The 15,763-nt window shown below is 45.1% G+C and overlaps 1 protein-coding gene across 1 annotated transcript in view; it reads right to left on the reverse strand.

The window, feature by feature from the left end:
- LOC120035905 (zinc finger CW-type PWWP domain protein 1-like) overlaps positions 1 to 15,763 on the reverse strand; it is a 37,826-nt gene that overhangs the window by 2,258 nt on the left and 19,805 nt on the right. Inside the window, exons 8-10 of the mRNA XM_038982371.1 lie at positions 13,068 to 13,148; positions 219 to 294; positions 1 to 27 (exon numbers count right to left, since the gene is read on the reverse strand). The exon at positions 1 to 27 is cut by the window's left edge and continues 35 nt beyond it. Of these exons, the coding sequence (XP_038838299.1) occupies positions 1 to 27; positions 219 to 294; positions 13,068 to 13,148 (184 nt within the window). The remainder of the gene's footprint in view (positions 28 to 218; positions 295 to 13,067; positions 13,149 to 15,763) is intronic.

A 15,763-nucleotide genomic window follows, 5' to 3' on the forward strand; every position in this document is an offset into this window, starting at 1 on the left:
CATGGTCCAGAAGCATCTCCATCACCTCTATAACACACAACAACAAGAGTTGTTGCTCCTCATGAATGAACACATTTCATTTAGAAGTCACCTATCGCCTATAGTCTTTTAAAGTCTTTAAAAACAGACCACAACTATCTTGGAACCTTTTAAAGGAGCCTGTAGTAACTTCAGGTGTAGTGTGTGTGTGTATAGTATTTGTGAAGTATTGTGTGTACCAGCAATGTCGCTGTCCTCTGAGCTCTCTCTGTCTGACGTTTGTTGAGTCCAGAACCCAAACCTAGACAACCTCCTCTGAGAGAGTAGAGAGAGAGAGAGAGAGAGAGAGAGGGAAGGACATATGTTTATTAAACAACACACACAAACATAAAGTGAATAATTTCAGTGGATACAGTGCCTTCGGAAAGTATTCAGACTCCTTCCAAGTTTCCACATTTTGTTAATTTACAGCCTTATTCTAAAATGGATTAAATAAAACATTTTCTCATCAATCTACACACAATAACCCATAATGACAAAGCAGAAACAGGTTTTTAGATATTTTTGCAAATGTATTAAAAATAAAAAACAGTATATAGACCCTTTGCTATGAGACTTGAAATTGAGCTCAGGTACATCCTGTTTCCATTGATCATCCTTGAGATGTTTCTATAATTTGATTGGAGTCAGCCTGTGGTAAATTCAATTGATTGGTCAGATGGAAAGGCACACACCTGTCTATATAAGGTCCCACAGTTGACAGTCCACCAGTCTAATGTCCATTGCTCGTGTTTCTTGGTCCAAGCAAGTCTCTTCTTCATGTTGGTGTCCTTTAGTAGTGGTTTCTTTGCAGCAATTCGACCATGAAGGCCTGATTCACGCAGTCTCCTCTGATCAGTTGATGTTAAGATGTGTCTGTTCCTTGAACTCTGTGAATTATTTATTTGGGCTGCAGTCTGAGTCTGGTAACTCTAATGATCTGCAGCAGAGGTGCAGCAGAGGTGCAGCAGAGGTAACTCTGGGTCTTCCTTTCCTGTGTCAGTCCTCAGGAGAGCCAGTTTCATCATAGATACACTACAAGGCTGGTAACTCTAATGAACTTATCCTCTGCAGCAGAGGTAACTCTGGGTCTTCCTTTCCTGTGGCGGTCCTCATGAGAGACAGTTTCATCATAGCGCTTGATGGTTTTTGCGACTGCACTTGAAGAAACTTTCAAAGTTCTTAACATTTTCCGGATTGACTGACCATCATGTTTTAAAGTCATAATGGACTGTCATTTCTCTTTGCTTATTTGAGTAGTTCTTACCATAATATGGACTTGGTCTTTTACCAAATAGGGCTATCTTCTGTATACCAAATAGGGCTATCTTCTGTATACCACCCCTACCTTGTCACAAAACAACTGACTGGCTCAAACGCATTAAGGAAAGAAATTCCACAAATTAACAAGAAACACCTGATAATTGAAATGCATTCCAGGTGACCTCATGAAGCTGGTTGAGAGAATGCCAAGAGTGTGCAAAGCTGTCATCAAGACAAAGGGTGGCTACTTTGAAGAATCTCAAATATAAAATATATTTTGATTTGTTTAACACTTTTTTGGCTACTACATGATTCCATATGTGTTATTTTATAGCGTTGATGTCTTCACTATTATTCTACAATGTAGAAAATAGTAAAAATAAAGAAAAACCCTGGAATGAGTAGGTGTTTCCAAACTTTTGACTGGTACTGTTTGTAAATGTGATATTTCCTTTTGTTTTTATACATTTGCAAAAATGTCTAAAAATCTGTTTTTGCTCTGACATAATGGGGTATTGTGATGTCATTATGGGGTATTGTGATGTCATTATGGGGTATTGTGATGTCATTATGGGGTATTGTGATGTCATTATGGGGTATTGTGATGTCATTATGGGGTATTGTGATGTCATTATGGGGTATTGTGATGACATTATGGGGTATTGTGATGACATTATGGGGTATTGTGTTTAGACGGATGGGGGGAAAAAACTATTTCATCAATTTTAGAATAAGGCTGTAACGTAACAAAATGTGGAAAAGGTCAAGGGCTCTGAATACCTTCCGAATGCACTGTATGTGTCACGCCCTGACCTTAGAGAGCCTTTTTATTTCTCTATTTGGTTAGGTCAGGGTGTGATTTGGGTAGGCATTCTAGTTTTTCTATTTCTTTGTTGGCCGGGTATGGTTCCCAATCAGAGGCAGCTGTCTATTGTTGTTTCTGATTGGGGATCATACTTAGGCAGCCTTTTTTCCCACCTTAGTTTGTGGGATCTTGTTTTTGTATAGTTGCTGTGTTAGCGCTACAAAACTTTACATGTCGTTTATCTTTCTTGTTTTTTTCATTTAATACAAGTATGATGTACGCCTCCCACGCTGCACCTTGGTCCGATTGTTCCATCAACGAACGTGACAGTATGTGAGAATGTGGCTGAGACAGTGTGTGTCTCTGTTTTTGATTAACTATTTTTGTGGATACCAGAGGTCCTCACAAGGATAGCAAAACAAGGAAAATTCGGACAAGTGGGGACATTTTGCCGGTCCCCACAAGGAAAAATGCTATTTTAGGCTTAGGGATTCGGTGTAGGGTTAGAACTAAGGTTATGGTTAGGGGTTAGGAGTAAGGGATAGATATAGTTTTAGAATGAGGGGTTTTGGGTTAAGGTTTAGGGTGAAGTTTAGGGTTATGTTTAGGACAATAGGATTTTGCATGGGAATCAATTATTTGGTCCCCACAAGGATAGCAATACAAAACTGTGTGTGTGTGTGTGTGTGTGTGTGTGTGTGTGTGTGTGCAGCATATGGCTGATATAGCACTTTCCACTGAGTCTGCTTCAGCTCCAGACAGACTGGCCAAGAGACTGAGGACAGAAACATAATCCCCTCACACTGAGTCGCTGTGTGTGTGTTCTGTATATGTGACGTGTGTGTTGTGTATATGTGATGTGTGTGTGTTGTGTATATGTGACGTGTGTGTTGTGTATATGTGACGTGTGTGTGTTGTGTATATGTGACGTGTGTGTTGTGTATATGTGATGTGTGTGTGTTCTGTATATGTGACGTGTGTGTTGTGTATATGTGACGTGTGTGTTGTGTATATGTGACGTGTGTGTGTTGTGTATATGTGACGTGTGTGTGTGCTGTGTATATGTGAGGGGCGAAGGACTGTGTGTGTGTTGTGTATATGTGAGGGGAGAAGGACTGTGTGTGTGTTGTATATGTGAGGGGAGAAGGACTGTGTGTGTGTTGTGTGTATGTGAGGGGAGAAGGACTGTGTGTGTGTTGTGTGTATGTGAGGGGAGAAGGCCTGTGTGTGTGTTGTGTGTATGTGAGGGGAGAAGGCCTGTGTGTGTGTTGTGTGTATGTGAGGGGAGAAGGCCTGTGTGTGTGTTGTGTGTATGTGAGGGGAGAAGGCCTGTGTGTGTGTTGTGTATATGTGAGGGGAGAAGGCCTGTGTGTGTGTTGTGTATATGTGAGGGGAGAAGGCCTGTGTGTGTGTTGTGTGTATGTGAGGGGAGAAGGACTGTGTGTGTGTTGTGTGTATGTGAGGGGAGAAGGCCTGTGTGTGTGTTGTGTGTATGTGAGGGGAGAAGGACTGTGTGTGTGTTGTGTATATGTGAGGGGAGAAGGCCTGTGTGTGTGTTGTGTGTATGTGAGGGGAGAAGGACTGTGTGTGTGTTGTGTGTATGTGAGGGGAGAAGGACTGTGTGTGTGTTGTGTGTATGTGAGGGGAGAAGGCCTGTGTGTGTGTTGTGTGTATGTGAGGGGAGAAGGACTGTGTGTGTGTTGTGTGTATGTGAGGGGAGAAGGACTGTGTGTGTTGTCAGGTTCTATATCTCCCCCTGGTGACAGGGATATGTAACAACCAACTAGAATTCTGACTGCCAGAACAATAGAGACTAATGAATGGATGTGTAAATCTGACTGCCAGAACAATAGAGACTAATGAATGGATGTGTAAATCTGACTGCCAGAACAATAGAGACTAATGAATGGATGTGTAATTCTGACTGCCAGAACAATAGAGACTAATGAATGGATGTGTAATGCTGACTGCCAGAACAATAGAGACTAATGAACGGATGTGTAATTCTGACTGCCAGAACAATAGAGACTAATGAATGGATGTGTAATTCTGACTGCCAGAACAATAGAGACTAATGAATGGATGTGTAATTCTGACTGCCAGAACAATAGAGACTAATGAACGGATGTGTAATTCTGACTGCCAGAACAATAGAGACTAATGAATGGATGTGTAATTCTGACTGACTGAACAATAGAGACTAATGAACGGATGTGTAATTCTGACTGCCAGAACAATAGAGACTAATGAATGGATGTGTAATGCTGACTGCCAGAACAATAGAGACTAATGAATGGATGTGTAATGCTGACTGCCAGAACAATAGAGACTAATGAATGGATGTGTAATTCTGACTGCCATCTTTGGGACATTAACTCTGACGTCATCCCATTGAAGGTAAAACGGTTAGGGCACGGAAAGCACTAAGCATGGATGGAACAATGGATAGATACAGGTAACTGCCAGAATAAAGGAAACTCCAACATAAAGTGTTTTAACAGGGCTTTGGGCCACCACCAACCAGAACAGCTTCAATGAGCCTTGGCATAGATTCTACAAGTGTCTGGAAATCTATTGGAGTGACGCGACATCATTCTTCTATGAGAAATTGCATCATTTGGTGTTTTGTTGATGGTGGTTCGTTCCAGAATCTCCCATAAGTGTTCAAGTGGGTTGAGATCTGGTGACTGAGACACACCCTTTAAACCCCCTATACTCCGTTGAGACCCCTCTTTCAAATGGCTTATAGTTCATAAAGCTTTTATTCATCCTTTAATTAAACCCCCTATACTCCGTTGAGACCCCTCTTTCAAATTCACTGTGATCTCTTATTCTATCCATGGCAGCCAAAATAATGGACAACTGGCCATTTTTATACATGACCCTAAGGATGCTGGGATGTTCATTGCTTAATGAACTCAGGAACCACACCTGTGTGGAAGCACCTGGTTTCAATATACTTTGTTTGCCTCATTTCCTCAAGGGTTTCCTTTATTTTGGCAGTTACCTTTAAATAGATATATAGATAGATACACTACATAGACAAAAGTATCTGGACACGTGCTTATCAAACATCTCATTCCAAAATCATGGCTATTAATATGGAGTTGGTCCCCCTTTGCTGCTATAACAGCCTCCACTCTTCTGGGAAGGCTTTCCACTAGATGTTGGAACATTGCTGCTATAACAGCCTCCACTCTTCTGGGAAGGCTTTCCACTAGATGTTGGAACATTGCTGCTATAACAGCCTCCACTCTTCTGGGAAGGCTTTCCACTAGATGATGGAACATTTCTGCTATAACAGCCTCCACTCTTCTGGGAAGGCTTTCCACTAGATGATGGAACATTGCTGCTATAACAGCCTCCACTCCTCTGGGAAGGCTTTCCACTAGATGATGGAACATTTCTGCTATAACAGCCTCCACTCTTCTGGGAAGGCTTTCCACTAGATGTTGGAACATTGCTGCTATAACAGCCTCCACTCTTCTGGGAAGGCTTTCCACTAGATGTTGGAACATTGCTGCTATAACAGCCTCCACTCTTCTGGGAAGGCTTTCCACTAGATGTTGGAACATTGCTGCTATAACAGCCTCCACTCTTCTGGGAAGGCTTTCCACTAGATGTTGGAACATTGCTGCTGTAACAGCCTCCACTCTTCTGGGAAGGCTTTCCACTAGATGTTGGAACATTGCTGCTATAACAGCCTCCACTCTTCTGGGAAGGCTTTCCACTAGATGTTGGAACATTGCTGCTGTAACAGCCTCCACTCTTCTGGGAAGGCTTTCCACTAGATGTTGGAACATTGCTGCTATAACAGCCTCCACTCTTCTGGGAAGGCTTTCCACTAGATGTTGGAACATTGCTGCTATAACAGCCTCCACTCTTCTGGGAAGGCTTTCCACTAGATGTTGGAACATTGCTGCTACAACAGCCTCCACTCTTCTGGGAAGGCTTTCCACTAGATGTTGGAACATTGCTGCGGGGACTTGCTTCTATTCAGCAACAAGAGCATTAGTGAGGTCAGGCATGATGTTGGGAGATTAGGCCTGGCTTGCAGTCGGCGTTCCAATTCATCCCAAAGGTGTTCGATGGGGTTGAGGTCAGGGCTCTGTGCAGGCAAGTCAAGTTCTTCCACACTGATCTCTACAAACCATTTCTGTATGGACCTTGTTTTGTGCACAGGGGCATTGTCACGCTGAAACAGGAAAGGGCTTCTCCAAACTCGTCTAGAATGTCTTTGTATGCTGTTAAGATTTCCCTTCACTGGAACTAAGGGGCCCAAACCATGAAAAACATCCCCAGACCATTATTCCTCCACCAAACTTTCCAGTTGGCACTATGCATTGGGGCAGGTAGCGTTCTCCTGGCATCCGCCAAACCCAGTTTGTCCGTCTGTAACGATCGTCGTCTTCTTCGGATGAGGAATCGGACCAAAACGCAGCGTGGTAAGTGTCCATGTTAATTTTAATAAAATAAACTGAACACTGCAATAACAAAAAAATAACAAAGAGAGTGAACGAAACGAAACAGTTCTGTAAGGTGAAGACACACAAAACAGAAAACAACTACCCACAAACACAGGTGGGAACAGGATACCTAAGTATGGTTCTCAATCAGAGACAACGATTGACAGCTGCCTCTGATTGGGAACCATACCCGGCCAAACACATAGAAATACAACACACAGAACAAAACATAGAATGGCCACCCCAACTCACGCCCTGACCAACCAAAATAGAGACATAAAAAGGATCTCTATGGTCAGGGCGTGACACCGTCGGACTGCCAGATGGTGAAGCGTGAATCATCACTATAGAGAACGCATTTCCACTGCTCCAGTCCAATGGTGGCGAGCTTTACACCACTCCAGCCGACGCTTGGCATTGCGCATGGTGATCTAAGGCTTGTGTGCGGCTGCTCGGCCATGGAAACCCATTTCATGAAGCTCCCGACAAACAGTTATTGTGCTGACGTTGCTTCCAGAGGCAGTTTGGAATACAGTAGTGAGTGTTGCAACCGAGGACAGACGATTTTTACGTGCTAAGCGCTTCAGCATTCGGCGGTCCTGTTCTGTGAGCTTGTGTGGCCTACCACGTCGCGGCTGAGCCATTGTTGAGCCTGGATGTTTCCACTTCACAATAACATCACTTACAGTTGACTGGGGGGAAGCTCTAGCAGGGCAGAAATGTGACTTGTTGGAAAGGTGGCATCCTATGACGGTGCCACGTTGAAAGTCAATGAGCTCTTCAGTACGGGCCAATCTACTGCCAATGTTTGTCTATGAAGATTGCATGGCTGTGTGCTAAATTTTATACACCTGTTAGCAACGGGTATGGCTGAAATAACCGAATCCACTAACTTGAAGGGGTGTCCACATACTTTTGACTTGGAACTGGTATCCCATGTATATAGCTATGTTATTTGTACTGAACTGGTATCCCATGTATATAGCCATGTTATTTGTAATGAACTGGTATTCCATGTATATAGCCATGTTGTTTGTACTGAACTGGTATCCCTTTTATATAGCCATGTTGTTTGTACTGAACTGGTATCCCTTTTATATAGCCATGTTGTTTGTACTGAACTGGAATCCCATGTATATAGCCATGTTCCAAGATGTTGATAGCCATGAGTTCCAAGATGGCATAGCAGTTCAGACATCTTTTTTGTCCTCGTATTGTCGTGTCCTGTATACATATATATTTACACCTTTCATCGCATATCTTTATATATTTTATTATCCAAGAACTCAACTACAAAAGCTTTCCTGCAACCCGCCTCACCAATTACAAAAAAAAGTATTATTTACCTCAAATCTGAAAATCCACAGTGGAAGCTAGCCAGAGGCTAACCAGAAGCCGGCCGAAACTAGCCAGAAGCTAGCCGGAAGCTACCCAGAAGCTAACTAGAAGCTAGCCAGTAGCTGATCTGAAGCTGCCCAGAAGTTAGCCGGTTTGCTGGCTAGCGTTAGTGTTTCAGCTGCCCACGTTTTGTGGTCTTCAGCTATTCCTTTAGCTCGATAATCTATCGGCACTTTTGTGCAACGCGACTCGGACCGGAGCATACCGGGCCTATTTTTCTCAGTGTCCCCGGATTTCAGCCGCAGGCTCTGGACGTTTGCACCTTGATTTCGCAGCTAGCTAGCTGCAAACCGTGTGACTATTGGCTTACGTCGATCCCGGAGCAAACTTAAATTATTCCGGAGCTAGCCAGCTGAAGAGTTCCATCAGCCATTCCTGGGCTACAGTCACCTATCCGGACCCGTTTTTTTTTTGTTGTTGCTGCAGATGCAGAGCCCCATCGGGCCTTCACGACTGACTGCCGACATTATCTGCCCGAGGGAGTTATCCAACTGGCACCTCCGTCGCAACGTTACCTGAACGCTCATCTGGGGCCCGCTAATCGTTAACTGTCTTATCGGCTGTTATCTGAATAAGTATATCGGACAATTTTTCTTGGGTCACTATATCTATTTTGCCAATTGGATTGATCCCCTCTACCACACGGAACCCCACTAATCTACCGACGGAAACGCACGAGGTGTCTAAAAATAGACTTCCATCCTATGCTATCTTGCTACCGATAGCCAGCTACCCGGCCAGCTGTCTGGAGCGCCGTGACCCCAACCAACCTCTACTCACTGGACCCTTATGATCACTCGACTAAGCATGCCTCTCCTTAATGTAAATATGCCTTGTCCATTGCTCTTCTGGTTAGTGTTTATTGGCTTATTTCACTGTAGAGCCTCTAGCCCTGCTCACTATACCATATCCAACCTTTCAGTTCCACCACCCACATATGCGATGACATCACCTGGTTTCAATGATGTTTCTAGAGACAATATCTCTCTCATCATCACTCAATACCTAGGTTTACCTCCACTGTATTCACATCCTGCCATACCTTTGTCTGTACATTATTCCTTGAAGCTATTTTATCGCCCCCAGAAACTTCCTTTTACTCTCTGTTCTAGACGTTCTAGACGACCAATTCTCATAGCTTTTAGCCGTACCCTTATCCTACTCCTCCTCTGTTCCTCTGGTGATGTAGAGGTGAACCCAGGCCCTGCAGTACCTAGCTCCACTCCTATTCCCCAGGCGCTCTCTTTTGATGACTTCTGTAACCGTAATAGCCTTGGTTTCATGCATGTTAACATTAGAAGCCTCCTCCCTAAGTTTGTTTTGTTCACTGCTTTAGCACACTCTGCCAACCCGGATGTTTTAGCCGTGTCTGAATCCTGGCTTAGGAAGACCACCAAAAATTCTGACATTTTCATCCCTAATTACAACATTTTCAGACAAGATAGAACGGCCAAAGGGGGCGGTGTTGCAATCTACTGCAAAGATTGCCTGCAGAGTTCTGTTTTACTATCCAGGTCTGTTCCCAAACAATTTGAACTTCTACTTTTAAAAATCCACCTCTCTAAAAACAAGTCTCTCACCGTTGCCGCCTGCTATAGACCACCCTCTGCCCCCAGCTGTGCTCTGGACACCATATGTGAACTGATTGCCCCCCATCTATCTTCAGAGCTCGTGCTGCTAGGCGACCTAAATTGGAACATGCTTAACACCCCAGCCATCCTACAATCTAAGCTTGATGCCCTCAATCTCACACAAATTATCAATGAACCTACCAGGTACCACCCCAATTCCGTAAACACGGGTACCCTCATAGATATCATCCTAACCAACTTGCCCTCCAAATACACCTCTGCTGTTTTCAACCAAGATCTCAGCGATCACTGCCTCATTGCCTGCATCCGTAATGGGTCAGCGGTCAAACGACCTCCACTCATCACTGTCAAACGCTCCCTGAAACACTTCAGCGAGCAGGCCTTTCTAATCGACCTGGCCGAGGTATCCTGGAAGGATATTGATCTTATCCCGTCAGTAGAGGATGCCTGGATATTTTTTTTTAAATGCCTTCCTCACCATCTTGAATAAGCATGCCCCATTCAATAAATTTAGAACCAGGAACAGATATAGCCCTTGGTTCTCTCCTGACCTGACTGCCCTTAACCAACAGAAAAACATCCTATGGCGTTCTGCATTAGCATCGAACAGCCCCCGTGATATGCAACTTTTCAGGGAAGCTAGGAACCAATATACACAGGCAGTTAGAAAAGCCAAGGCTAGCTTTTTCAAGCAGAAATTTGCTTCCTGCAACACAAACTCAAAAAAGTTCTGGGACACTGTAAAGTCCATGGAGAATAAGAACACCTCCTCCCAGCTTCCAACTGCACTGAAGATAGGAAACACTGTCACCACCGACAAATCCACTATAATTGAGAATTTCAATAAGCATTTTTCTACGGCTGGTCATGCTTTCCACCTGGCTACCCCTACCCCGGTCAACAGCACTGCACCACCCACAGCAACTCCCTTCCCCATTTCTCTTTCTCCCAAATACAGTCAGCTGATGTTCTGAAAGAGCTGCAAAATCTGGACCCTTACAAATCAGCCGGGCTAGATAATCTGGACCCTTTCTTTCTAAAACTATCTGCTGAAATTGTTGCCACCCCTATTACTAACCTTTTCAACCTCTCTTTCGTGTCGTCTGAGATTCCCAAAGATTGGAAAGCAGCTGCGGTTATCCCCCTCTTCAAAGGGGGGGACACTCTTGACCCAAACAGCTACAGACCCATATCTATCCTACCCTGCCTTTCTAAGGTCTTCGAAAGCCAAGTTAACAAACAGATTACCGACCATTTCGAATCCCACCATACCTTCTCCGCTATGCAATCTGGTTTCAGAGCTGGTCATGGGTGCACCTCAGCCACGCTCAAGGTCATAAACGATATCTTAACCGCCATCGATAGGAAACAATACTGTGCAGCCGTATTCATTGACCTGGCCAAGGCTTTTGACTCTGTCAATCACCACATCCTCATCGGCAGACTCGACAGCCTTGGTTTCTCTAATGATTGCCTCGCCTGGTTCACCAACTACTTCTCTGATCGAGTTCAGTGTGTCAAATCGGAGGGTCTGTTGTCCGGGCCTCTGGCAGTCTCTATGGGGGTGCCACAGGGTTCAATTCTTGGACCGACTCTCTTCTCTGTATACATCAATGATGTCGCTCTTGCTGCTGGTGAGTCTCTGATCCACCTCTACGCAGAGGACACCATTCTGTATACTTCTGGCCCTTCTTTGGACACTGTGTTAACAACCCTCCAGGCGAGCTTCAACGCCATACAACTCTCCTTCCGTGGCCTCCAATTGCTCTTAAATACAAGTAAAACTAAATGCATGCTCTTCAACCGATCGCTGCCTGCACCTGCCCGCCTGTCCAACATCACTACTCTAGACGGCTTTGACTTAGAATATGTGGACAACTACAAATACCTAGGTGTCTGGTTAGACTGTAAACTCTCCTTCCAGACTCACATCAAACATCTCCAATCCAAAGTTAAATCTAGAATTGGCTTCCTATTCCGCAACAAAGCATCCTTCACTCCGTCTGCCAAACATACCCTTGTAAAACTGACCATCCTACCAATCCTCGACTACGGTGATGTCATTTACAAAATAGCCTCCAATACCCTACTCAATAAATTGGATGCAGTCTATCACAGTGCCATCCGTTTTGTCACCAAAGCCCCATATACCACCCACCACTGTGACCTGTACACTCTCGTTGGCTGGCCCTCGCTTCATACTCGTCGCCAAACCCACTGGCTCCAGGTCATCTACAAGACCCTGCTAGGTAAAGTCCCCCCTTATCTCAGCTCGCTGGTCACCATAGCAGCACCTACCTGTAGCACGCGCTCCAGCAGGTATATCTCTCTGGTCACCCCCAAAACCAATTCTTCCTTTGGCCGCCTCTCCTTCCAGTTCTCTGCTGCCAATGACTGGAACGAACTACAAAAATCTCTGAAACTGGAAACACTTACCTCCCTCACTAGCTTTAAGCACCAGCTGTCAGAGCAGCTCATAGATTACTGCACCTGTACATAGCCCATCTATAATTTAGCCCAAACAACTACCTCTTTACCTACTGTATTCATTTATTTATTTTGCTCCTTTGCACCCCATTATTTCTATCTCTACTTTGCACTTTCTTCCACTGCAAACCAACCATTCCAGTGTTTTTTTTACTTGCTATATTGTATTTACTTCGCCACCATGGCCTTTTTATATTTTTATTTATTTTTATATATATTTTGTTTGCCTTCACCTCCCTTATCTCACCTCACTTGCTCACATTGTATATAGACTTATTTTTCACTGTATTATTGACTGTATGTTTGTTCTACTCCATGTGTAACTATGTGTTGTTGTATGTATCGAACTGCTTTGCTTTATCTTGGCCAGGTCGCAATTGTAAATGAGAACGTGTTCTCAATTTGCCTACCTGGTTAAATAAAGGTGAAATAAAATAAAATAAAATAAAATAAAACGTTATTTGTAGCCAAGACAACGCAGGAGTGGCTTCGGGACAAGTCAGTCTCTGAATGTCCTTGAGAAGCCCAGCCGGAGCCCGGACTTGAACCTGATCAAACATCTCTGGAGACACCTGAAAATAGCTGTGCAGCGACACTCCCCATCCAACCTGACAGCTTGAGAGGGTCTGCAGAGAAGAATGGGAGAAACTCCCCAAATACAGGTGTTCCAAGCTTGTAGCATCATACCCAAGAAGACTTGAGGCTGTAATGACTCAATGTCTAAAAACCTGTTTTTACTGCGTCATAATGGGGTATTGTGATGTCATTAAGGGGTATTGTGATGTCATTAAGGGGTATTGTGTGTAGATTGATGAGTAATCCATTTTAGAATAAGGCTGTAAAGTAACAAAATGAGGAAAAAGTCAAGGGGTCTGAACACTTTCCGAAGGCACTGTATCTACATCTTCATCTTTAAGTCTGTTTGAAGATGACCCATAGGTAAGCATTTCACTTTTAGTCTACACCTTCTGTTTACGAAACATGTGACAAATAAAATGAGATTTGGATGGACAGATAGAATAGATAGACGGATTGAACCTTGAGTGGAATACTCTGGGCTTGTGTTGCTATGCGGACAGCTTCTCTCAACTTCTTCTTGAATCTCTGGAGAGACTTCCCCTGTAGGAGAGGAGAGAGGGAATAGAGGAGAGAGGGATGAGAGGAGACAGGGATGAGAGGAGAGAGGAGAAGAGGGGACAGGGATGAGAGGAGACAGGGATGAGAGGAGACAGGGATGAGAGGAGAGGAGAGAGGAGGAGATGAGACAGGGATGAGAGGAGACAGGGATGAGAGGAGAGGAGACAGGGATGAGAGGAGGAGAGGAGACAGGGATGAGAGGAGACAGGGATGAGAGGAGACAGGGATGAGAGGAGAGAGGAGGCAGGAATGAGAGGAGAGGAGACAGGGATGAGAGGAGGAGAGGAGACAGGAATGAGAGGATAGGAGACATGGATGATAGGAGAGAGGAGGAGAGGAGAGAGATGGAAAGAAAAAAAAGAGGCAGGACAGATATGAGCAGTATAGAATACTGCATTGTCTATTTGGTTGGAATGAAAATTGTTCTTCTGCCTTCATCCCAACCACAGACACACAGACACACACCCATGTTAAAGGTCCAGGGTCAGCCACAGTGCAGTGCCCAGACACACACCCATGTTAAAGGCCCAGGGTCAGCCACAGTGCAGTGCCCAGACACACACCCATGTTAAAGGCCCAGGGTCAGCCACAGTGCAGTGCCCAGACACACACCCATGTTAAAGGTCCAGGGTCAGCCACAGTGCAGTGCCCAGACACACACCCATGTTAAAGGCCCAGGGTCAGCCACAGTGCCGTGCCCAGACACACACCCATGTTAAAGGCCCAGGGTCAGCCACAGTGCAGTGCTCAGCCACACACCCATGTTAAAGGCCCAGGGTCAGCCACAGTGCAGTGCCCAGACACACACCCATGTTAAAGGCCCAGGGTCAGCCACAGTGCAGTGCCCAGACACACACCCATGTTAAAGGTCCAGGGTCAGCCACAGTGCAGTGCCCAGACACACACCCATGTTAAAGGCCCAGGGTCAGCCACAGTGCAGTGCCCAGACACACACCCATGTTAAAGGTCCAGGGTCAGCCACAGTGCAGTGCCCAGACACACACCCATGTTAAAGGCCCAGGGTCAGCCACAGTGCAGTGCCCAGACACACACCCATGTTAAAGGCCCAGGGTCAGCCACAGTGCAGTGCCCAGACACACACCCATGTTAAAGGCCCAGGGTCAGCCACAGTGCAGTGCCCAGACACACACCCATGTTAAAGGTCCAGGGTCGGCCACAGTGCAGTGCCCAGACACACACCCATGTTAAAGGCCCAGGGTCAGCCACAGTGCAGTGCCCAGACACACACCCATGTTAAAGGTCCAGGGTCAGCCACAGTGCAGTGCCCAGACACACACCCATGTTAAAGGCCCAGGGTCAGCCACAGTGCAGTGCCCAGACACACACCCATGTTAAAGGCCCAGGGTCAGCCACAGTGCAGTGCCCAGACACACACCCATGTTAAAGGTCCAGGGTCAGCCACAGTGCAGTGCCCAAACACACACCCATGTTAAAGGTCCAGGGTCAGCCACAGTGCAGTGCCCAGACACACACCCATGTTAAAGGCCCAGGGTCAGCCACAGTGCAGTGCCCAGACACACACCCATGTTAAAGGCCCAGGGTCAGCCACAGTGCAGTGCCCAGACACACACCCATGTTAAAGGTCCAGGGTCAGCCACAGTGCAGTGCCCAGACACACACCCATGTTAAAGGCCCAGGGTCAGCCACAGTGCCGTGCCCAGACACACACCCATGTTAAAGGCCCAGGGTCAGCCACAGTGCAGTGCCCAGACACACACCCATGTTAAAGGCCCAGGGTCAGCCACAGTGCAGTGCCACTGGATGTAGAGCTCTTTTGGGGTTAAGTGCCTTGTTCAAGGGCACAACGGTAGTGGATAATAGTAACGATCAGAAACCAGCAGCCAGTTTAGCCCCACCTGTGTCATCACCCAGGACTTGGTTTACTGGTCCACCTGTTGTAACCTCTTGGCGACCTAACACTAGTTCAGGTTCAGTCCCTTGGCCTACCTCATCCTCAACAGGACAGATAAGAGATATAGAAGACAGATAGAAGAGATAGAAGAGAGAATGAAGCGGTATAGAAGAGAGATAGACGGGAGATTAAATAGGTATAGAAGATATATAGAAGAGATATAGAAGCTGGATAGAGGAGAGATAGAAGGGAGATTAAATAGGAATAGAAGAGGTATAGAAGAGATATAGAAGCTGGATAGAGGAGAGATAGAAGGGAGATTAAATAGGAATAGAAGAGGTATAGAAGAGATATAGAAGCTGGATAGAGGAGAGATAGAAGGGAGATTAAATAGGTATAGAAGAGGTATAGAAGAGATATAGAAGCTGGATAGAGGAGAGATAGAAGGGAGATTAAATAAGTATAGAAGATATATAGAAATTGGATAGAGAGATAGAAGGGAGATTAATAAGGTGTAGAAGAGATAGAAGGGAGATTAAATAGGTATAGAAGAGCTTTAGAAGAGTGATAGCTGAGGAGTACAGCTGATGTCGGAAGTTTACATACACCTTAGCCAAATACATTTAAACTCAGTTTTTCACAATTTCTGACATTTAATCCAAGTATAAATTCCCTGTTTTAGGTCAGCTAGGATCACTACTTTATTATAAGAATGTGAAATGTC

Source organism: Salvelinus namaycush, unplaced genomic scaffold, assembly GCF_016432855.1.
Source record: "Salvelinus namaycush isolate Seneca unplaced genomic scaffold, SaNama_1.0 Scaffold1146, whole genome shotgun sequence".
In the NCBI taxonomy this organism is placed as follows: Eukaryota; Metazoa; Chordata; class Actinopteri; order Salmoniformes; family Salmonidae; genus Salvelinus; species Salvelinus namaycush.